The 19,412-nt window shown below is 38.9% G+C and overlaps 1 protein-coding gene across 1 annotated transcript in view; it reads left to right on the top strand.

Annotated features, from left to right (window-relative positions):
• Window positions 1-2,366: 2,366 nt before the first annotated feature.
• Window positions 2,367-19,412, top strand: part of LOC135291770 (netrin receptor DCC-like) — a 32,146-nt gene continuing 15,100 nt past the window's right edge. The window contains 8 exon segments of the mRNA XM_064406026.1: window positions 2,367-2,864; window positions 3,497-3,561; window positions 7,510-7,576; window positions 9,843-9,900; window positions 13,894-14,214; window positions 16,026-16,319; window positions 17,195-17,345; window positions 17,708-17,844. Coding sequence (XP_064262096.1) covers window positions 9,849-9,900; window positions 13,894-14,214; window positions 16,026-16,319; window positions 17,195-17,345; window positions 17,708-17,844 — 955 coding nt within the window. The 5' untranslated portion in view covers window positions 2,367-2,864; window positions 3,497-3,561; window positions 7,510-7,576; window positions 9,843-9,848.

The raw sequence follows: 19,412 nt of genomic DNA, 5'->3' as shown, positions 1-19,412 counted from the left end.
TCAAATCTAAACATATAGAATGTGTATAATGAGAGGTATAAATATTAAATATAAATAAACTAATTTAACAGATGATATAAAATAATTTTATATTTTCTAGAATATATATAAAGAAAATGATAAATGTCTATGTAAATATAATTATGAAAGATATAATTTAAATATTTTAAAATATGGTTAAAATAAAGGGCTGTCTTTGGTTTTTATTTTGTTAGAGGCAGGGGTTTTATTTGAAATCATGTAAAGTATTATAGAAATATAAATCTAAATATAGAAATTCATAATAAAGGTATAAAGACAGATAATTAGAATTAAACTATAAATACAAATTTAAATATAAGTAAGTAATATGAAGGTAAGTGATGTAGAATATAAATAATATTATAGAGCTATAGAAACTATAAATATAAATGTGAATATAAATATGAAAAAAGCTAAATATTAAAATATGTAAATATAATTTAAATAAAGGGGTTTTTGGGTTTTATTTGGTTAGAGACAGGGTTTTCACTTTAAATAATATAAATATGGATATTGTTTCATAATCATCAATACAGAAATCTATAATCAAGATATAAAAATATATATAGAAATATAAAATATAAATAAAGTAATGAGAAGAGATCTAATGTAGAATACAAGTAACACTGTAAATCAATATACATTTTAAGTGTAAATGAATATAAATTTTGAAAGTAATTAAAAAAAAAAATTAAACACAGTTTAAGAGAAAGAGGTTCTTTTTGGCTTTTCTTTGGATAGCTGCAGGGGTTTTATTTTAAATAATGTGTGTTACAGAACTAAAAATATGAATCCAGAAATGTAGAAGCAATATATAAAGAAATGCATAAACATATATAAGTAAAGTAATATGAGTAGATGTAATATAGAATATGAATTTATCTATAAATTTATAAATAGAAATGTAGAACTAAACATGATATATCCATGTACATTATGGATATAAAAGTGAATATAAATATGAAAAAATATAACAATGCAATATATTTAAATATTGTTTAAAAGAAAGGCTTTGTGGGGTTTTTTTGGTTGTTACTGGGTTAGAGGCAGGGATTTTTTTTTTTCCCCCTTCCGGGTTGTTTTGGGGCATTTATTTCAGAAGAGGTTTTGGAGGGGATCCCCCCGGTTCGTTTTAGCCCCGCCCGCAGCCCCGCCCGCAGCCCCGCGGCGTGCGGCGCCCCCGGCTGAGGCGGGCGGCAGCGCCGCCGCCTTGTGGCCAGAGCGCGGTACTGCAGCTCCCCCCGGCTGAGGCGGGCGGCAGCGCCGCCGCCTTGTGGCCAGAGCGCGGTACTGCAGCTCCCTCCGGCTGAGGCGGGCGGCAGCGCCGCCGCCTTGTGGCCAGAGCGCGGTACTGCAGCTCCCCCCGGCTGAGGCGGGCGGCAGCGCCGCCGCCTTGTGGCCAGAGCGCGGTACTGCAGCTGCCCCGGGCTGAGGCGGGCGGCAGCGCCGCCGCCTTGTGGCCAGAGCGCGGTACTGCAGCTCCCCCCGGCTGAGGCGGGCGGCAGCGCCGCCGCCTTGTGGCCAGAGCGCGGTACTGCAGCCTCCCGCCAGGCAGCCGAGAGGCGGCGGCGAAAACGCCTCTCTGTGCCGCGCTGCTGCAGCGGCCGACGGCGTGGGGGGGGGGCTCTGCCGGGACGCGCTCGACCTTCTCAAGATGGCGGCAAAAAAGAGCGGGAAAGTCGAGGACCTCCGTGCGTTTACTGGACTGCCTGCGTGGCACCCCGAGGCCCGAGCAGCAGCGGCGGGATTTTCTGTGGCGATTGAAGTGCTGTGGACACGGGCTGTGGGCTCAAGGGCACCCAGAGCTGAGGTATTTCGGCGGGTTTCTGACAGGCATAGGCGAAAACGCCTTTCTCTGCCGGCGGGGGGGGCCGCCCCCCACCCCCTCGCGGTCGCCATCTTGAGAATGGCGTGTCGCGTCGTGTCGCGGACCGGCTTGACCTTCTCAAGAGGGCGGCCAAAAGGGCGGGAAAAATGAGGCCCATGGTGTGTCTATTGAGCTGCCCGCACGCCGCTCCGACGCCGGCGCGGCCCCGGAGGAATTTTCTGTGGCGATTCAAGTGCTGTGGACACGGGCTGTGCGCTCAGCGGCGCCGCGGGCGGTGATGTTTGTGGCGGGCGCTGACAGGCCTGAGTATAGACGCCTCTCTTTGCCGAGGGCTTCTCGCGGCCGCCATCTTGAGAGTGGCGTGTCGCGTCGTGTCGCGGACCGGCTTGACCTTCTCAAGAGGGCGGCCAAAAGGGCGGGAAAATCCAGGTAAGCCGAGAATAGCCGAGTGTAGCCGAAGAGCCGGCAATAGCCGAGTTTTGCCGACAATAGCCGGGTGTAGCCGAGTTCAGCCGAAGTTCCGAAACAAGCCCAGCTTAGACCAACAGCCGAACCAAACCGCCGCTGCACGTACGTGTTTTAATCGCGTAACCGGGCGGACTCGGGAAAGCCGACAGCCGGAGTAGATTTCTGTTTGGTCTGTGTCTGTGAGGAGCGGGCTGTGTGCTGGACAGGCAGAGACGCTGTCGGAGCGTGGCGACAGCGCCAGCTGTGAGCTCTGAGGATGATGAGGGCTCCGAGCAGCCCCAGCCCTGAGCTGCGAGGATGAGGAGGGGGCGGCTCCTGCCGGGAGGAGGCTGTTTTAGGGGGGAAGGGGTTGCCTGAGCTCCCTTTTGCCTGGAGCTGCTGAGCAGAGGGGTTTATGGGGGGCTCCCGGCGCTGTCTCGTGCAAGGACGCCGAGAGCTTCTCCGAGGGTCTGGGGGAACACCTGGATACGCCCTTGGATGCGTGGAGCATTGCTCAAAGGAGGTGCAGAGGAACAAAGCTCCGTGCCGGGAAGCAGCAGCCGAACAGGTGAGCTCGTGTGGATTTGTAGCGGGGACTTTTCTCCTTTCCCTTTCCAATTTCATCTTGCCAATCCCTCCCCGGTGCCCTCTGGGAAAAAAAAAAAAAAAAAATTCTTGTCGTATTATGGGTGATTTGAGGGTAGGCCCCCCATTTTCATCATCCTAAGGTCTAAATTGAGGGGGCAGCGCTGTTGTCCCTCCTTTTCAAGGGTTTGAACTGAGGTCAAAATCCCTCTTTGACCACAGTTGGAGGAAAAGCCCTTTTTCTGCTACCGTCGGGGATGAAATTGCAGGGGAGAACACATTAATTCGCCCTGGCTGAAGCGGGGTAAGCAGCCCGCGCTGCCTCAGTTTCGGGGTTCAGCTGAAGGAAGCTGCAGCTCTCGCAGCCTTTGCGGGGTTGAACTGGGGCCGTGCCGCTGCCTTTGAGGGCGCTTCTTGTGCCCGCGGCCCGGCCCCGAAGGTTGCGGCGCGGGAGCGCTCCTGGCGCGGCCCGGGCAGTTGCTGCGCTGGGAGGGGAGCGCGGCCGGGCTGCCGCGGGAGTGCCGGAGCCGCGGCTTTAGTTATCGAAAGTTCTTTTACGTCGTGGCTTTGAGGTGGTTTGTAGGAATTTACCGTATCGTTTTATTTTCGTTGCAGTTGATGTACGGTGCGGGATAGGGTGAACTGCTTGCACGTTCTGGCTCTCGGTTCAGCCGTTGATGGTAAGGGTTTTTTTGAACTCAGTATTGTTGTCGCCCGCTTTCCTCCCCCGGGTATTATGTTTTTTAAGGGTTTCAGTGGTTTTTATGGCTTATAGAATAAAGTAGAGGTTAGGTTTTTAATTCTGTTGTGGCGGCTCTCATTTGCGTGACTATGTGGTGTTTGTCTTGGGGGGGGGTTGAGGTCGTGTCATGGAGTTAATGGGTGAGGGGTTTTTTGAATACTTTTAATTGCATTTTTGTCGATTATCTTACCGGGCTCTTATTTGCTTTGTTGGGTTGGAGTGTATGTATTTTTGTTATGGATAATTTGGGAGATATTGTTTATGGTTACATTTAGCTTTAGGATTTGTATTTTTTTCTAGGTGGTATTTTATTTTGCTGGTTCGAGGCGTTTTGGGTATATTGAGTTAGGAATAATTTTTTTCTTGTTAATTTAAGTTCAGTTGCGTTTGGTTTTGTTCTTTTTTTTTGTCATTTGATGTATTTGGTTTATTTTTGAGAATATGGGTATGGTGGGTATTGTTAGGAAGTTTTTCATGTAGGTAGTTATTTTATTTTTCTAATGTTTGAAATTTATTTTTATATCGTTAATTACTTCGGGGTTTTTAGTGATTTTTACCGAGTATTGGTTATTCTGTGAGCTAGTGTAGAGGTAGAATTTTGGGTATATTTTGAGTAACGTTCAGGGTCAGGGGTATGGTTTGGAGTTTAGTAAATTGGTTTGATTTTTTTTTAGTAGTTTTTATGATTTGCTGCGTGCGTTTCTGTAGGGTTTTCTTTTATTTTCGTTGCATTTTTGTGATGTGACAAGAATTGTTAGGGAAAAGAGTGTAATGTGGGTTTTTTTGGCTGGTAGTCGGTTGGCTGGTGGAGCAGCTTTGATGGTTTTGGACGATATTGGTGGGAATTTGCTGGGAAATGCATAATTCAAGGAATACTGTTTATATCTTATTATAGTGTATTACAGGAAATATATAAAAATTCATAAATACAGTACATCAATATGTTATTATATAATATATAACACATTAAAAATATAAACAAAGATATAAATGAAAACTATTTTTAAATAGTTTAAAGTAAAGGGGATTCTTTTTTAAATTTGGCAATAGACAGGGCTGAGCGGCGGGGCCGGGGCTCAGCGCGGCGCGGCGGCCATGGCGGCGGAAGCGGAGGGGGAAGGAGAGGCGTGATTGGCTGAGGAGAGGATGGGGCGGGGTTTGGTGGTGATTGACAGGGCACGCCCCGCGTTTTGAGCGGTTTCATTGGTTGGTTAAAGAGGGGCGGGCTGTCAATCACTCGTAAGCCACGCGCCGCACTCCGTGCGTTCTTATTGGCTGATCAAAGAAGGGGCGTGGCTTGAGTGATTGACAGGTGAGGCGTGAGGGAGAAGGATTTTTTGGGGGATTTTAATCCAATTTTTAGGATTTTAATCCCGATTTTTTTGGTATTTCTATCATCATCCCTTTCCCAATCCTTATGGCGGTTGGAATCTCAAAAATTTCCATTAATATCTACCCAAAAATTCAAAAAATTTGGGTTAGAATCCTCAAAAAAGCGAGATTGGAAGACAAAAATCCGGATTTGGATCCCAAAAAAAAAAAAAAATCAGGATGGAAATCCTCAAAAAAATCAGGATTAGATCCTTGAAATTTGGGTTATAATGCCAAAAATGGCCCAAAAGACCCCCCAAAATCCCAAAGTGATTCAAAAGAGTCCAAAAAGGGACCAAAAGAGACCAAAAATGCCCTAAAAATGCACCAAAAATGGTTAAAAAAAAAAACCAAAAAAGCCCAAAAATGCCCTTAAAAACACCCAAAAAATGCCCCCAAAATGGCCCAAAAATCCAAAAAAATTTCCCCCAAAAATTCCCCAAAAAATCTCCAAATATCCCCCAGAAATTCCCCAAAAAATAATAAAAAATCAAAAAAAAGCTCCCTTAAAAATCCCAAAAAATCCAGCAAAAAATCCCCCCCAAAATCCCCAAAATTTTGGGGTTCTTTGGAGACTTTATGAGGATTGTTGGGAGTTTTTTTGGAATTTTTTGGAATTTTTTTTAATTTTTGGGGATTTTTTTTTTTGAGATTTTGGGGGGATTTTTGGGGATTTTTTTAATTTTTAAAATATTTTTGGGGATTTTTTGGGGTAATTTTGGACATTTTTTAGGGATTTTTTTGGGAAAAATGTGGGAATTTTGGACATATGTTTTGGATTTTTTGGGGATTTTTTGGAGGTTTTTAAATTTTTTTTTATTTTTTTGGCAGATTTTTTTGGGGGATTTTTGATTATTTTTCAGGGATTTTTAATTATTTTTTTGAGGACGTTTTGGGAATTTTGGAGGAATTTTTTTGGGAATTTTTTAAAATATTTTTGAGGATATTTTGGGGAATTTTTTTTTGGAATTGGGGATTTTTTTGAATTTATTTTTTTGCGATTTTTTGGGGGATTTTTAGGGCGTTTTTTGGGTTTTTTTGGGACATTTTTCGACCTTTTTAGGGCATTTTTGGGAGCATTTTTGGGCTCTTTTTTCCCCTTGTTTTGAGGAATTTTTCCCCCTTTTGGGACAAATTTAGGACATTTTTTTGGGGAGTTTTTGGGGTTTTTGGGCCTTTTTTGGGCCCTTTTGGGGGCATTTTTAGGGCAGTTTTTGTGGTATTTTAGGGAATTTTTGGGTCTCTTTTGGGGTGAAAAAAATGGGGAAAAAATTTGGAATAAATAGGGAAAAAATCCCGATTTTTTTTTCTCCTCCTTTGGATCCATCCCAAAATCCCAGAATTCCCACCGGGATTCCCCAAATGTGGCAGGATTTGAATAAATTTCCATAAATCTGCATTGATTTACATACCTTTGGATTTATTTGCATAAATTGGTGAGAGTGGGGTTTGTTTGGAATGGGAATTTTTTAGAGGGGAAAATTGGGGAAAAATGGGGGAAAATTGGCAAAATTCGGGGAAAAATGGGGGAAATGGGGAAAAAGCTGGAAAAATGGGGGAAAATTATGGGGAAAATTGAGTAAAAATGTGGGGTAAATGGGGAAAAATTGGGGGAAAATGAGGAAGAAATGGGGAAAAAATTGGGGAAATGGGGGGGGGAATTGCATAAAAAATGGGGGAAAAAAACTGGAAAATTTGGGACAAAATGAGGGATAAATGAGGAAAAATTGGGGGAAAAATTGGGGGAAAAATTGGAATAAAATTGAGGGGAAATGGGGAAAAATGGGGGGAAATTAGGGGAAAAATTGGGGGGAAATTAGGAAAAATGGGGGAAAATGGGTAAAAATTGGGGGGAAAATGGGGAAAAATAGGGTAAAAAATGAGGGGGAAATGGGGAAAAAATGAGAATAAAGTGGGGGAAAATTGAGGAAAAATTGGGGGGAAAATGAGGATTAAAGGGGAATAAAATGGGGGAAAATTGAGGAAAAATTGGGGGGAGAATGGGGAATAAAGGGGAATAAAATGGCGGAAAAATTCAGGGAAAAATAGGGGGAAAGTGGAAGAAAAGGGGGGGAAAATCTGGGAAAATTGGGTAAAAAATTAGGGGAAAATGGGGAAAAATAAAGAAAAAATGGGTAAAAATTGGGGGGGAAGTGAGGAAATATTGGGTAAAAATGAGGGGAAAATGGGGAAAAAATGAGAATAAAGTGGGGGAAAATTGAGGAAAAATTGGGGGAAAATTGGGGAATAAAGGGGAATAAAATGGCGGAAAATGGGGAAAAATTGAGAAAAAATGGGAAAAAAATGGGAAAAAATAGGAAACATCTAAAACCCTTACAAAACCCTAAAAATCCCCCAAAAAGTTGATTTATTCCCCTTTCCCCCCCCCTTTTCCCCTCAGGAACCGCAGGGGGCGCTCGGCAGCCGCTCCCTCCCCCTCCGTTCCCGTTTATTCCCATTTTTTACCTCTTTTTTTTCCCATTTTTTCCTTTTTTTCCCCTCATTTTCCCCTCAGAATTCCTTGGGATTTCTCGCCTGACTTGCCGCAGATGCTGAAGAGGATTTAGAAGAGAAAAATTGAGGTTTTTGGGGTTTTTTTTTAAAAGGGTTTTGGGAGGTTTTTGTTCGCGTGAGGGGAGGGATCTGTCCGTGGTGCCGGAGGGTTGAACGCGCGACAAAAATCGGATTTTTCACCCCAAAATTCACCGTTTTCACCCCCAAAAACCCTGATTTTTAAGCCTCAAAATCCCCGCATCCATCCCCCAAAATTGCGGGGATTTAACCCCAAAAAATCCGATTTTTAACCCCAAAATTCCCATTCTTTTGCCCTTCCAGGACCCAAAAATCCCCATTTTTAACCCAAAAATCACCTGTTTTTTTCCCCAAAATCGCGATTTTTAAGACCAAAATTTCAGGGATTCACCCCTAAAAATCCCTGGACTCATTCCCCAAACCCTCCGATTTTTAACCCAAAAACATCCGATTTTTAACCCCAAAATTCCCATTCTTTTCCCTTCCAGGACCCAAAAGTCCCGATTTTTGACCCAAATTTTCCTGGATTTTAACCCAAAAAAATCCCGATTTTTAACGCCAAAATTTCCGTGATCCACCCCCCAAATTGCAGGTTTTAACCCCAAAAATTCCCAATTTTTAACCCTAAAAATCCCATTTTTAACCCCAAAATTCCCATTGTTTTGCCCTTCCAGGACCCAAACGTCCCGATTTTTAACCCAAAAAACCCCAGATTTTAACCCTAAAATTCCCAACATTTTCCCCTTTCAGACCCAAAAATTTCGATTTTTAACCCCAAAAAAATCCAATTTTTAACCCCAAACATCCCATCATTTTGCCCTTCCAGGACCCAAAACCTCTCCATTTTTAACCCCAAAATTCCCGATTTTTTTCCCCAAAACCCCGATTTTTAACCCCAAAATTTCCGTGATCCATCCCCCAAAACTCCAGCGTTTAACACCCAAAAAATCCGATTTTTAACCTCAAAAATCCCGATTTTTAACCCCAAAAATCCCATTCTTTTGCCCTTCCAGGACCCAAAAGTCCCGATTTTTAACCCAAAATTTCCCGGATTTTAACCCAAAAAAATCCCGATTTTTAACCCCAAAATTTCCATGATCCACCCCCCAAAACTTCAGGTTTTAACCCCAAAAATCCCCAATTTTTAACCCCAAAAATCCGATTTTTTACCCCAAAATTCTCATACTTTTGCCCTTCCAGGACCCAAAAAATCCCGATTTTTAACCCAAAATTTCCCGGATTTTAACCCAAAAAATCCCAGATTTTAACCCTAAAATTCCCAACATTTTCCCCTTTTCAGACCCAAAAATTCCGATTTTTAACCCCAAAAAATCCGGGTTTTAACCCCAAAATTCCGATTTTTTTCCCCTTCCAGGACCCAAAACCTCTCCATTTTTAACCCCCAAATCCCCAATGCTTAACCCAAAATCTCGATTTTTAACCCCAAAATTTCCGTGATCCATCCCCCAAAACTCCATCGTTTAACCCTAAAAAAATCCGATTTTTAACCCCAAAATTCTCATTCTTTTGCCCTTCCAGGACCCAAAAGTCCCGATTTTTGACCCAAATTTTCCTGGATTCCATCCCCAAAAATTCAGATTTTTAACCCCAAAAATTCCAATTTTTAACCCAAAAATCCCATATTTTTTTCCCCTTACAAGACCCAAAAATCCCCATTTTTAACCCCAAATTCCCAATTTTTAACTCCAAAATTCCCAATTTTTCACCCCAAAATTCCAGAGATTTCTCGCCAAAATTCCGGGGATTTTGGCGAATTTTTTGTGGGTTTTTTGGGAAATTTTTGGGAATTTTTTTTAATTTTTGGGGGAATTTTAGATTTTTGGGGAATTTTTAAAGTATTTTTGTTTAATTTTGGGGGAAATTTTGGGGGTTTTTAGGAAATTTTTTAGGATTTTTTGGGGAAAATTTTTGGGAATTATGGGGGGAATTTTTAAAATTTTTGGGGATTTTTTGAGGATTTTTTTGGGATTTTTTGGGATATTTTTGGGATTTTTTGGGGATTTTTTGGGGATTTTTTAAATTTTTGGGATGTTTTTGCGATTTTTTTGGGATATTTTTGGATATTTTCAGGATTTTTTGGGGATTTTTTTGGGATTTTTTGGGGGAATTTTTTGGGACTTTATGGGGAATTTTTTTGGGACTTTTTTTGGATTTTTTGAAGGATTTTTGGGGGATGTTTTTTGGGTTTATTTTGGGATATTTTTTGTCATTTTTGGGGAGTTTTTTGGGATATTTTTGGGAATTTTTAGGGATATTTTTGGGATTTCTCAGCCCTTTTTTCCCTTCCCTCTGCAGGGCGGGATGGAATCCATCGCTGGGATTTGGCTCCTGCTGCTGCTGCCCAGTGCCACAGGTGAGACCCCAAAATATTCCCAAAAATGCCCCAAAACTGCCCTAAAAATTCTCCAAAAAATCCCCCAAAATTCCCCCCAAAATATTCAGAAAAAATCCTGAGAAAATCCCCAAAAATCCCGAAAAAATGCCCCCAAAATCCTGAAAAAAATCTCCAAATATTCCCCCAAAAATCCCCAAAAAATGCCCAAACTATTCTGAAAAAATCCCCAAAAATTCCCCAAAAAATAATCAAAAATTGCCCAAAATATTCCCAAAAAATCCTGAAAAAGTCCTGAAAAAAATCCCAAAAAATTCCCCAAAAAAATCCAAAAAATTCCTCCAAAATCCTGAAAAAATAATAATAAAAAATCCTAAGAAATCCTAAAAAATTCCCCAAAAAATCCCCAAAAAGACCCAAGTATTCCCAAAAAAATCCTGAAAAGAATCTAAGAAAAATTCCCCCAAAAATCCCAAAAAATACTACAATTTTTTTTTTTTAATTCCCCAAAAATTTCCCAGAAAATCATCCAAAAATGCTCCAAATATTCCCAAAAAATCCCAAAAAAATCCCCTAAAATTCCCAAAAAAATCCTGAAAAAATCCCCAAAGTATTCCCAAAAAAATCCTGAAAAATCCCCAAAAATTCCTCAAAAAATGCCCAAAATATTCTGAAAAAAAATTGAAAAAATCCCCCAAAAAATCCCAAAAAAGTCCTCAAAAATTGCCCAAAATATTCCCAAAAAATCCTGAAAAAATCCTACAAATTTCAAAAAAAATCCCCAAAAATTCCCCCAAAAATCCTCCAAAAATGCCCAAAAATCCCCAAAAAATCCCCAAAAATGCCCAAAATATTCCCAAAAATCCTGAAAAAAAATCCTAAAAATTTCCCAAAAAACTATTAAAAAATCCACAAAAAATGCCCAAAAATTCCCCCAAAAATCCACAAAAAATCCTCAAAAATACAAAAAAAAATCCCAAAAAATCCAGAAAAAAACCCTAAAAAAATCCTACAAAATTTCCCCAAAAATCCCTAAAAAAATCCTCCAAAAATGCCCAAAATATTCTGAAAAATCCTGAAAAAAATCTACAAAAATTCTACAAAAATGCCCAAAATATTCCCAAAAAATCCTGATATAATCCCTCAAAAATCCAAGAAAAATTCCCCAAAAATGCCCCATATATTCCCAAAAAATCCCCCAAAAATCCAAAAAAATTAGGGAAAAATGGTAAAAATGGGAAAATATTGGGAAAAAATGGAGAAAAATCGAAGGAAAATTGGGCAAAAATGGTGGGAAAAATTGGGATAAAATTATGAAAAATTGGGAAAAACTTAGGGAAAAATTGGACAAAAATAAGAGAAAAATTTGGAGGAAAATTGAGAGAAAAATGGGAAAAATTGGAGAAAAAATGGGGAAAATTTAGGAAAAAAATGACAAAAAAATAGGAAAAAAATGGGAAAAATTTGGAAAAAAAATAGGTAAAAATTGGGGGGGAAATGGGAAAAATGTGAGAAAAAATTTATAAAAATTGGAGAAAAAATGGGGAAAAATTAGGAAAAAATGGTTAAAAATAGGGAAGAATTGGGGGAAAATTAGGAAAAAATTGAGGGAAAATTGGACAAAAATAAGAGACAAATTGGAGGAGAATAGGGAAAAAATGGGAAAAATTGGAGGAAAATTGGGAAAAAATAAGGGAAAATTGGCAAAAAAATGGGAAAAATTGGGAGAAAATAGTGGGAAAATGGGGATAAAATTAGGAAAAATTACTCAAAAATAAGGAAAAAATTAAGGAAAAATGGGGGGAAAATTGGACAAAAATAAGAGAATAAATTGAAGGAAAATTGAGAAAAAAATGAGAAAATTTGGAGAAAAAATGGGAAGAAATTAGGGGAAAATGTCAAAAAATTGAGAAAAATTGGGAGAAAATAGTGGGGAAAAGGGGGGAAATGGCTCCAAAAAATGAGAAAAATTTGGGAAAAATTGGGAGAAAGTTAGGGAAAAATTGGACAAAAATAAGAGAAAAAGTTGGAGGGAAATTCAGAAAAATTAGAGAAAAAAATGGGAAAAAATTAAGGAAAATTTGGGAAAAAATTAGGGTAAAATTGGACCAAAATAAGTGGAAAGTTGGAGGAAAATTAGTGGAAAAAATGGGGAAAAATAGAGAAAAATGGGAAAAAATAGGGGAAAAAATGGGAAGAAATCGGAAAAAATTAGGAAAAAAATGGGGGGGAAATGGGAAAAATGTGAGAAAAAAATTTATAAAAATTTGAGAAAAAATGGGGAAAAATTAGGAAAAAATGGTAAAAAATAGGGAAAAATTGGGGGAAAATTGGGCAAAAATAGGAGAAAATTTGGAGGAAAATTGGAGGAAAATAGGGAAAAATTAGACAAAAATTGGACAAAAAGTAAGTGAAAATTCGGGGGAAAATTGGTGAAAAAATGGGAAAATAATGGAGAAAAAATGGAAAAAATTAGGGACAAATATTGAAAAATAGTGGGAAAAATTCGGGAGAAATTGGACAAAAATAAGGGAATAAATTGGAGGAAAATTGAGAAAAAATTGAGAAAAATTGGAGAAAAATGGGGAGAAATTAGGGAAAAATGTCAAAAAATTGAGAAAAATTGGGAGAAAATAGTGGGAAAAAGGGGGGAAATGGGTCCAAAAAATGAGAAAAATTTGGGAAAAATTGGGAGAAACTCAAGGAAAAATTGGGGAAAAAGGGAAAAATTGGACAAAAATAAGAGAAAAAATTGGAGGAAATTTGAGAAAAAATAGGTAAAAATTGGACAAAAAGTTGCTAAAAATGAGGAAAAAATTGGAGAAAAAATGGGAAAAAGTAGGGGAAAAATGGCAAAAAATCAGGAAAATATTGGGAAAAATCCAGAAAAAATGGGAATAATAGGGGAAAATTAGGAAAAAAAATTGGGGATAAATTTGTGGCAAATTCAGGGAAAATTTTATAAAAATTTCCAATTTTTTTCTTGCAGGATTTCACCTCCCTCCCTTCACCGAGGTGAAATTCCTACAGGAACCTTCGGGTGCTGGGGTGGCCCAAAAATGGGGAAAAATTGGGGAAAATTGGAGGAAAAATTGGAAAAATTGGGGGAGAAATTGGGGGAGAAATTGGAGAAAAATTGGGCGAAAGTTGAAGGAAAATTGGACAAAAATTAGAGAAAAACTGGGTGGAAAATCAGAAAAAATTGGGAAAAATTTGGGAAAATTAGGGGAAAAATTGGACAAAAATACAGGAAAAATGGGAAAAAATGTGAGAAAAAAATTATGAAAATTGGAGAAAAAAATGAGTGAAAATTAGGAAAAAATGGTAAAAAATAGGGGGAAATTGGGGGGAAATTGGACAAAAATAAGGGAAAAAATTGGAGGAAAATGGAGGAAAATTGGAGAAAAAATGGTAAAAAAATTTGGGGAAAGATGGTAAAAAATAGGGAAAAAGTGACAAAAAAATCAGGAAAAAATTAGGAAAAATGTGAGAAAAAATTTATAAAAATTGGAGAGAAAAATGGTGAAAAATAGGGAAAAATTGGGGGAAAATTAGGGAAAAAATGAGGGAAAATTGGATATAAATAGGAGAAAATTTGGGGGAAAATTGGGAAAAACTGGAGAAAAAATGGGAAAAAATTAGGAAAAAATGGCAAAAAATAGGTGAAAATTGGGAAAAATCAGGGGAAAAATTGGGGGAAATTGGACAAAAATAGGAGAAAAATTGGGTGAAATTTGGGGGAAAAATTGGAATAAAATTAGGAAAAATTAGGCAAAAATAGGGAAAAATGGGAAAAAATTAAGGAAAAGTTGGGAAAAAATTGGGGAAAATTGGACAAAAATAAGAGAATAAATTGGAGGAAAAATGGGCAAAAAATAGGGGGAAATGATAAAAAAATAGGGAAAAATGGCAAAAGATAGGGAAAAAATTGGGAAAAATTCAGGAAAAATTGGGGAAAAAATTTGTGGCAATTTCAGGAAAAATTTTAATAGAAATATCCATTTTTTTTTGCAGGATTTCACCTCCCTCCCTTCACCGAGGTGAAATTCCTGCAGGAACCTTCGGACGTCGTCGTCACCCGCGGCTCCGACCTCATCCTGGAATGCTCTGTGGAGTCTGACGGAGAAATTTTGGGAATATTCTGGAAAAAAGACGGGAAAATTTTGGATTTGGAGGAGGACGAGAGGAGGAAGCAGCTGGGGAATGGATCCCTGTGGATCCGGAACGTTCTGCACTCGCGGCATCACCAACCCGACGAGGGGATTTACCAGTGCGGCGTGCGGCTGCGGGGAGGAGGGGCTGGGGGCAGCCGCGAGGCCAAAGTCAGCGTGGCAGGTGGGAAAAATTGGGGAAAATTGGGGAGAAATTGGGTGAAAATCGGGAAAAACTTGGGCGAAAATCGGGAAAAAATTGGTGGAGTATTAGCAGAATTACGGTAAAAAAATAAGGGGATATTAGGAGAATTATGGTGAAAAGTTGGTGGAAAATTGAGAAAAAAGTGGAGAAAAATTGGGAGAAAATTGGGGAAAATTGAGGGAAAGTTGGGGGAAAATAAGAGAAAAATTATGTGAGAAGGAGAGAAAAATTTGGAGAAAATTGGGGAAAAATGGGGAAAAACTGGGAAAAAATTGGGCGAAAATCGGGGGAAAAAAATGGGGGAGTGTTAGGAGAAATACGGTAAGAAAATGGGGAAGTATTGGAGAATTACGGTAAAAAGTTGGTGGTAATTGGGAGAAAATTTGGGAAATTTTGGGATAAAATGGGGGAAAATAGGAGAAAAACGGTGTGAGAAGGAGAGAAAAATTTGGAGAAAATTGGGGGAAAATTAGGGAAAATTGGAGAAAAATTGGTGGAGTATTAGGAGAAATACGGTAAAAAGTTGGCAGAAATACGGAGTAAAATTGGGAGAAAATTGGGAAAAAAGTGGAGAAAAATTGGGAAAAAATTGGGGAAAATTGAGGGAAAGTTGGGGGAATAGAGGAGAAAAATGGGGAAAAAGGGAGAGAAGGATTGGGGGGAAATTGGGGAAAATTGGGAGAAAATCGGGGGAAAAGGGAGGGAAAAATGGGGGAAAAGTGGAGAAAAATTTGGAGAAAATTTGGGAAATTTTGGGAAAAATTGGGGGAAAATAGGAGAAAAAAGGTGTGAGAGGGAGAGGAAAATTGAATAAAAAATGGGGAAAATTTGGGGAAAATAGGAAGAAAATGTGGAAAAAATTGAGGAAATATTGGGAAAATGGGGAAAAATTGAAGAAAAATTGGGAGAAAATTGGGCAAAATGTAGGATGAAATGGGGGAAAATAGGGGGAAAATGGTGTGAGAAAGACAGAAAAATTCAGAGAAAATTGGGTAAAAAATTGGGGGGAAACTGTGAAAAAAAATTGGGGAAAATTGGGGAAAAATTAGAAAAAAATTGGGGAAAATTTGGGGTAAAATTGAGGGAAAATTAGGAAAAATTTGAGAAAATTTGGTGAAATATTAGGAAAAATACAGTAAAAAATTGGGAGAATATTAGGAGAAATACGGTAAAATGTTGGCGGAAATACTGGGAAAAAAGTGGAAAAAAATTGGGAGAAAATATGGGAAATTTTGAGAAAAACTGGGAGATAATAGGAGAAAAATGGTGTGAGAAGGAGAGAAAAATTGGGGAAGAATTGGGGAAAAATTGGGGAAAATTAGGAAAAAATTGAGAGAAAATACGTGGAAAATGCTGTGAGAAGGACAGAAAAAATGGCGCAATATTGAGGAAAAATTGGGAAAAAATGGGGGAAAAGTGAAGAAAAGTTTGGAGAAATTTGGGGGAAATTTAGGACAAAATGAGGAAAAATAGGGGGAAAATGGTGTTAGAAGGAGAGAAAGATTTAGAGAAAATTGGGGGAAATTTGGGGAAAATTGGGAAAAAATTGAGGAAAAATTGGAAAAAAATTCGGGAAAAGTGGAGAAAAAATGGGAGAAAATTGGGGAAAATTTGGGAAAAATTGGGGAAAAATAAGAGAAAAAAGGTGTGAGAAGGAGAGAAAAATTGGGGGAAAATTGTGGAAAAAATAGGTAAAAAATTTAAAAAAAAAGATAAAAAATGGTGAAAAAATTCGTGAAAAATTGTCCAAAATTTGGTAAAAAATGGGGAAAAAACGGGATTTTTTTCAGGGCCGGTGCGCTCGGTGTGGCAGGCGGACTCGGTGCCAGCCGTGCCAGGAGGTTGCGTCCTCCTGCAGTGCCAGTGGCAGGGGGAGGGCTCGGGGCCCATCCGCTGGCAGCGGGAGCAGCGCGAGGTGCCCGGCGGTGCCAGGGTCGCCATTTTGCCCTCGGGGACGCTGCAGATTTGCAAAGTGGAGCCCGGAGATGCTGGGAGTTATCGGTGCCTGCTTGGGAATTCCCAACATTCCCAACATTCCCAAGGGGTCAGGATTGGGAGTGACGTGGAGCTGAAGGTGGTGGAAGGTAAGAGCAGTTTGGGGGTTTTTGCAGGGTTTTAATTGGATTTTAAATGCATTTTGGGGTTTTAGTGGATTTTAATTGGATTTTTACAGATTTTAATTGGATTTTAAATGGATTTTTATTGGATTATAATTGGATTATAATTATAATCCAATTATTTTTATTGGATTTTTAGGAGATTTTTTGGGGATTTTTTTGAGGATTTTTTCAGAATTTTTAATGGATTTTTCTGGGATTTCTTCAGAATTTTTGGGGATTTTTTCAGATTTTTTTGAGGATTTTTTCAGAATTTTCTGGGATTTTTTCAGAATTTTTGGAGGATTTTTTCAGAATTTTTCCAGAATATTTCTGTAATTTTTCTGGGATTTTTCAGAATTTTTCCGAATTTTTTCAGAATTTTTCTGGGATATTTTGAGAAAATTTTCAGGATTTTTCTGGGATTTTTTCAGAATTTTTACAGTATTCTTTCATCTTTTTCTAGGATTTTTCTGGGATTTTTTTCTGAATTTTACCACATTTTTCCCAGGATTTTTAGGGGATTTTTCCAGGATTTTTCTGGGAATTTTTCCTGATTATTTCAGAATTTTGGGGGGATTTTTTCAGAATTTTTTTCAGAATTTTTCAGGGATTTCTCTGGAATTTTTGGGGGATTTTTCTGGGATTCTTTCCTTGATTATTCCCACATTTTCCCTGGAATTTTTTCCAGAATTTTCCGTGGAATTTTGACAATTTTTTCCAGAATTTTCCCTTGATTTTTCCAGAAATTTCCTCATTTTTTCATTGAATTTTTCCAGAATTTTCCCGGATTTTTTCCTTGATTTTCCCCACATTTTCCCGGAATTTTCCAGAATTTTCCATGGAATTTTCTCTCTCAGCAGATCCCACCATCCGGCGCTCTCCGCATTTCCTGCGACGCCCGAGCGCTGTCAGCGCCCGCCAGGGCGGCGACGCCGTCCTCGAGTGTTCGGCCTCGGGGCTTCCGGAACCTTCCGTCACGTGGCTCCGGGACGGTGACGTCATCGCCATCAGGTAGGGGAAAAATTGGGATTTTTTGGGTATTTTTTGTGATTTTTTTTTTATTTTAATGGGATTTGGGGGGATTTTTTGGGGAATTTTTGGGATTTTTTTTGGTGGGTTTTCTTAGAAATTTTATGGGAATTTTTCTGGATTTTTTTTTTAGATTTAAAAAAGTTTTATTTCTATTTTTACTGGATTTTTTGGGGGATTTATTCAGCATTTTATTTCCATTTTTTTTTCCCTTTTTTTCACCATTTCCCCCTCAATTTCCCTCCGATTTTCTCCATTTTTTTTTTTTAATTTTCACCAAATATCCCTCTTTTTTCCCCATTTCCCCTTTCAAACCTCCAAAAATTCCCAAATTTTTCTTCCAGCTCTCCCAAATATTCCCTCCTGGCCGGGAGCAACCTCCGCATCAGCAACGTCACTTCTGCTGACTCAGCGCTTTACACCTGCCTCGTCGATTTCGGTGACACCAACGACAGCGCCAGCGCCCGCCTCGACGTCCTGGGTGAGCTTTCCCGCCAAAATTTCCCACCAAAATTTCCCTCCAAAATTAAATTTTCCCACATTTTTTTCTCCTCGTGATTTTCCCTTTTTTTCCTGCTTTTTTTACACAGAAAATGAAATTTTTCAGCCTTTTTTGGTGACAAAATAAAGTTTTCCTGCCAAAATTTCCCTCCATTTTCCCCCTTCCCTCACAAGGTTTCCCCACCAAAATTTCCCGCCAAAATTTCCCTCCAAAATTAAATTTTCCCACATTTTTTTCCCCTCGTGATTTTCCCTTTTTTCCTGCCTTTTTTTCCCAGAAAATGAAATTTTTCTGCCTTTTTTCCTAACAAAATTAAGTTTTCCTGCCAAAATTTCCCGCCATTTTTCCCCTTCCCTCACAAGGTTTTCCCGCCAAAATCTCCCTCCAAAATTAAATTTTCTCACATTTTTTCCCCCTTGTGATTTTCCCTTTTTTTCCTGCTTTGTTTCCCCAGAAAATGAAATTTTTCTGCCTTTTTTGGTGACAAAATAAAGTTTTCCCGCCAAAATTTCCCGTCAAATTTTCCCTCAAAAATGTTCCTGCCAAATTTTCCTGCTTTTTTCCCCCCACAAAATGAAATTTTTTTCTCTTTTTCTTTTTTGTCTTCTCGCCAAAGGTTTTCCCAAAATTTCCAAAAATTTCCCTCCAAAATCAAATTCTCCCACCATTTTTCCCTCAGAAAATAATTTTTTCTGCCTTTTTTTCTCACAAAATGGTTTTCCCGCCTTTTTTCCCCGCCTTTTTGTCCTTCTCTCAAAAGGTTTTCCTGCCAAAATTTCCCACCAAGTTTTTCCTCCAAAATAAAATTTTCCCGCCAAATTTTCTGCTTTTTTCCCACCTTTTTCCCCCTCAAAATAAAATTTTCTCACCTTTTTTTCCCTTCATGATTTTCCCACCTTTTGTTCCCCACACAATTAAATTTTCCCGCCTTTTTTTGTTTCTTTCTAAAGGTTTTCCCACCAAAATTTCCCACCAAATTTTGCCTCCAAAATAAAGATTTCCCACTTTTTTTTTTTCCTGCCAAAAATGGCAGAAAAAAGAAAAGGCGGGAAAGACTTTTGTGAGGGGAAAAAAAATGGTGGGAAAAAAGCGGAAAAAAAATCCCAAAATTTCCAACCTTTTTTCTCAATTTTTTGGGGCAGTTCCTCAGTTTTGTGAGAGAAAAATGGTGGGAAACAAAGGGCGGGAAAACTTTTTGTGAGGGGGAAAAATGGAGGGGAAAAAAGGCAGGGAAAAAAATGGTGGGAAAACCATGAGGAGAAAATAATGGTGGGAAAATCATGAGGGGGGGAAAAATGGTGGGGAGAAAAGTGGGAAAATCATGAGAGGAAAAAAATGGTGGGGAAAAAAATGGGAAAGTCATGAAAGGAAAATAATGGTGGGAAAATCATGATGGGGGAAAATAATGGTGGGAAAATCATGAGAGGAAAAAATGGTGGGGAAAAAAAAAAGGGAAAATCATGAGGGGGAAAAAATGGTGGGAAAATCATGAGGGGGAAAAAATGGAGGGAAAATCATGAGGGGGAAAAAATGCCGGGAAAATCATG

Source organism: Passer domesticus, unplaced genomic scaffold (assembly GCF_036417665.1).
Source record: "Passer domesticus isolate bPasDom1 unplaced genomic scaffold, bPasDom1.hap1 HAP1_SCAFFOLD_114, whole genome shotgun sequence".
In the NCBI taxonomy this organism is placed as follows: Eukaryota; Metazoa; Chordata; class Aves; order Passeriformes; family Passeridae; genus Passer; species Passer domesticus.
Note: the sequence above shows the minus strand (reverse complement) of the source record. Positions and strands in the feature narration are given on the sequence as shown.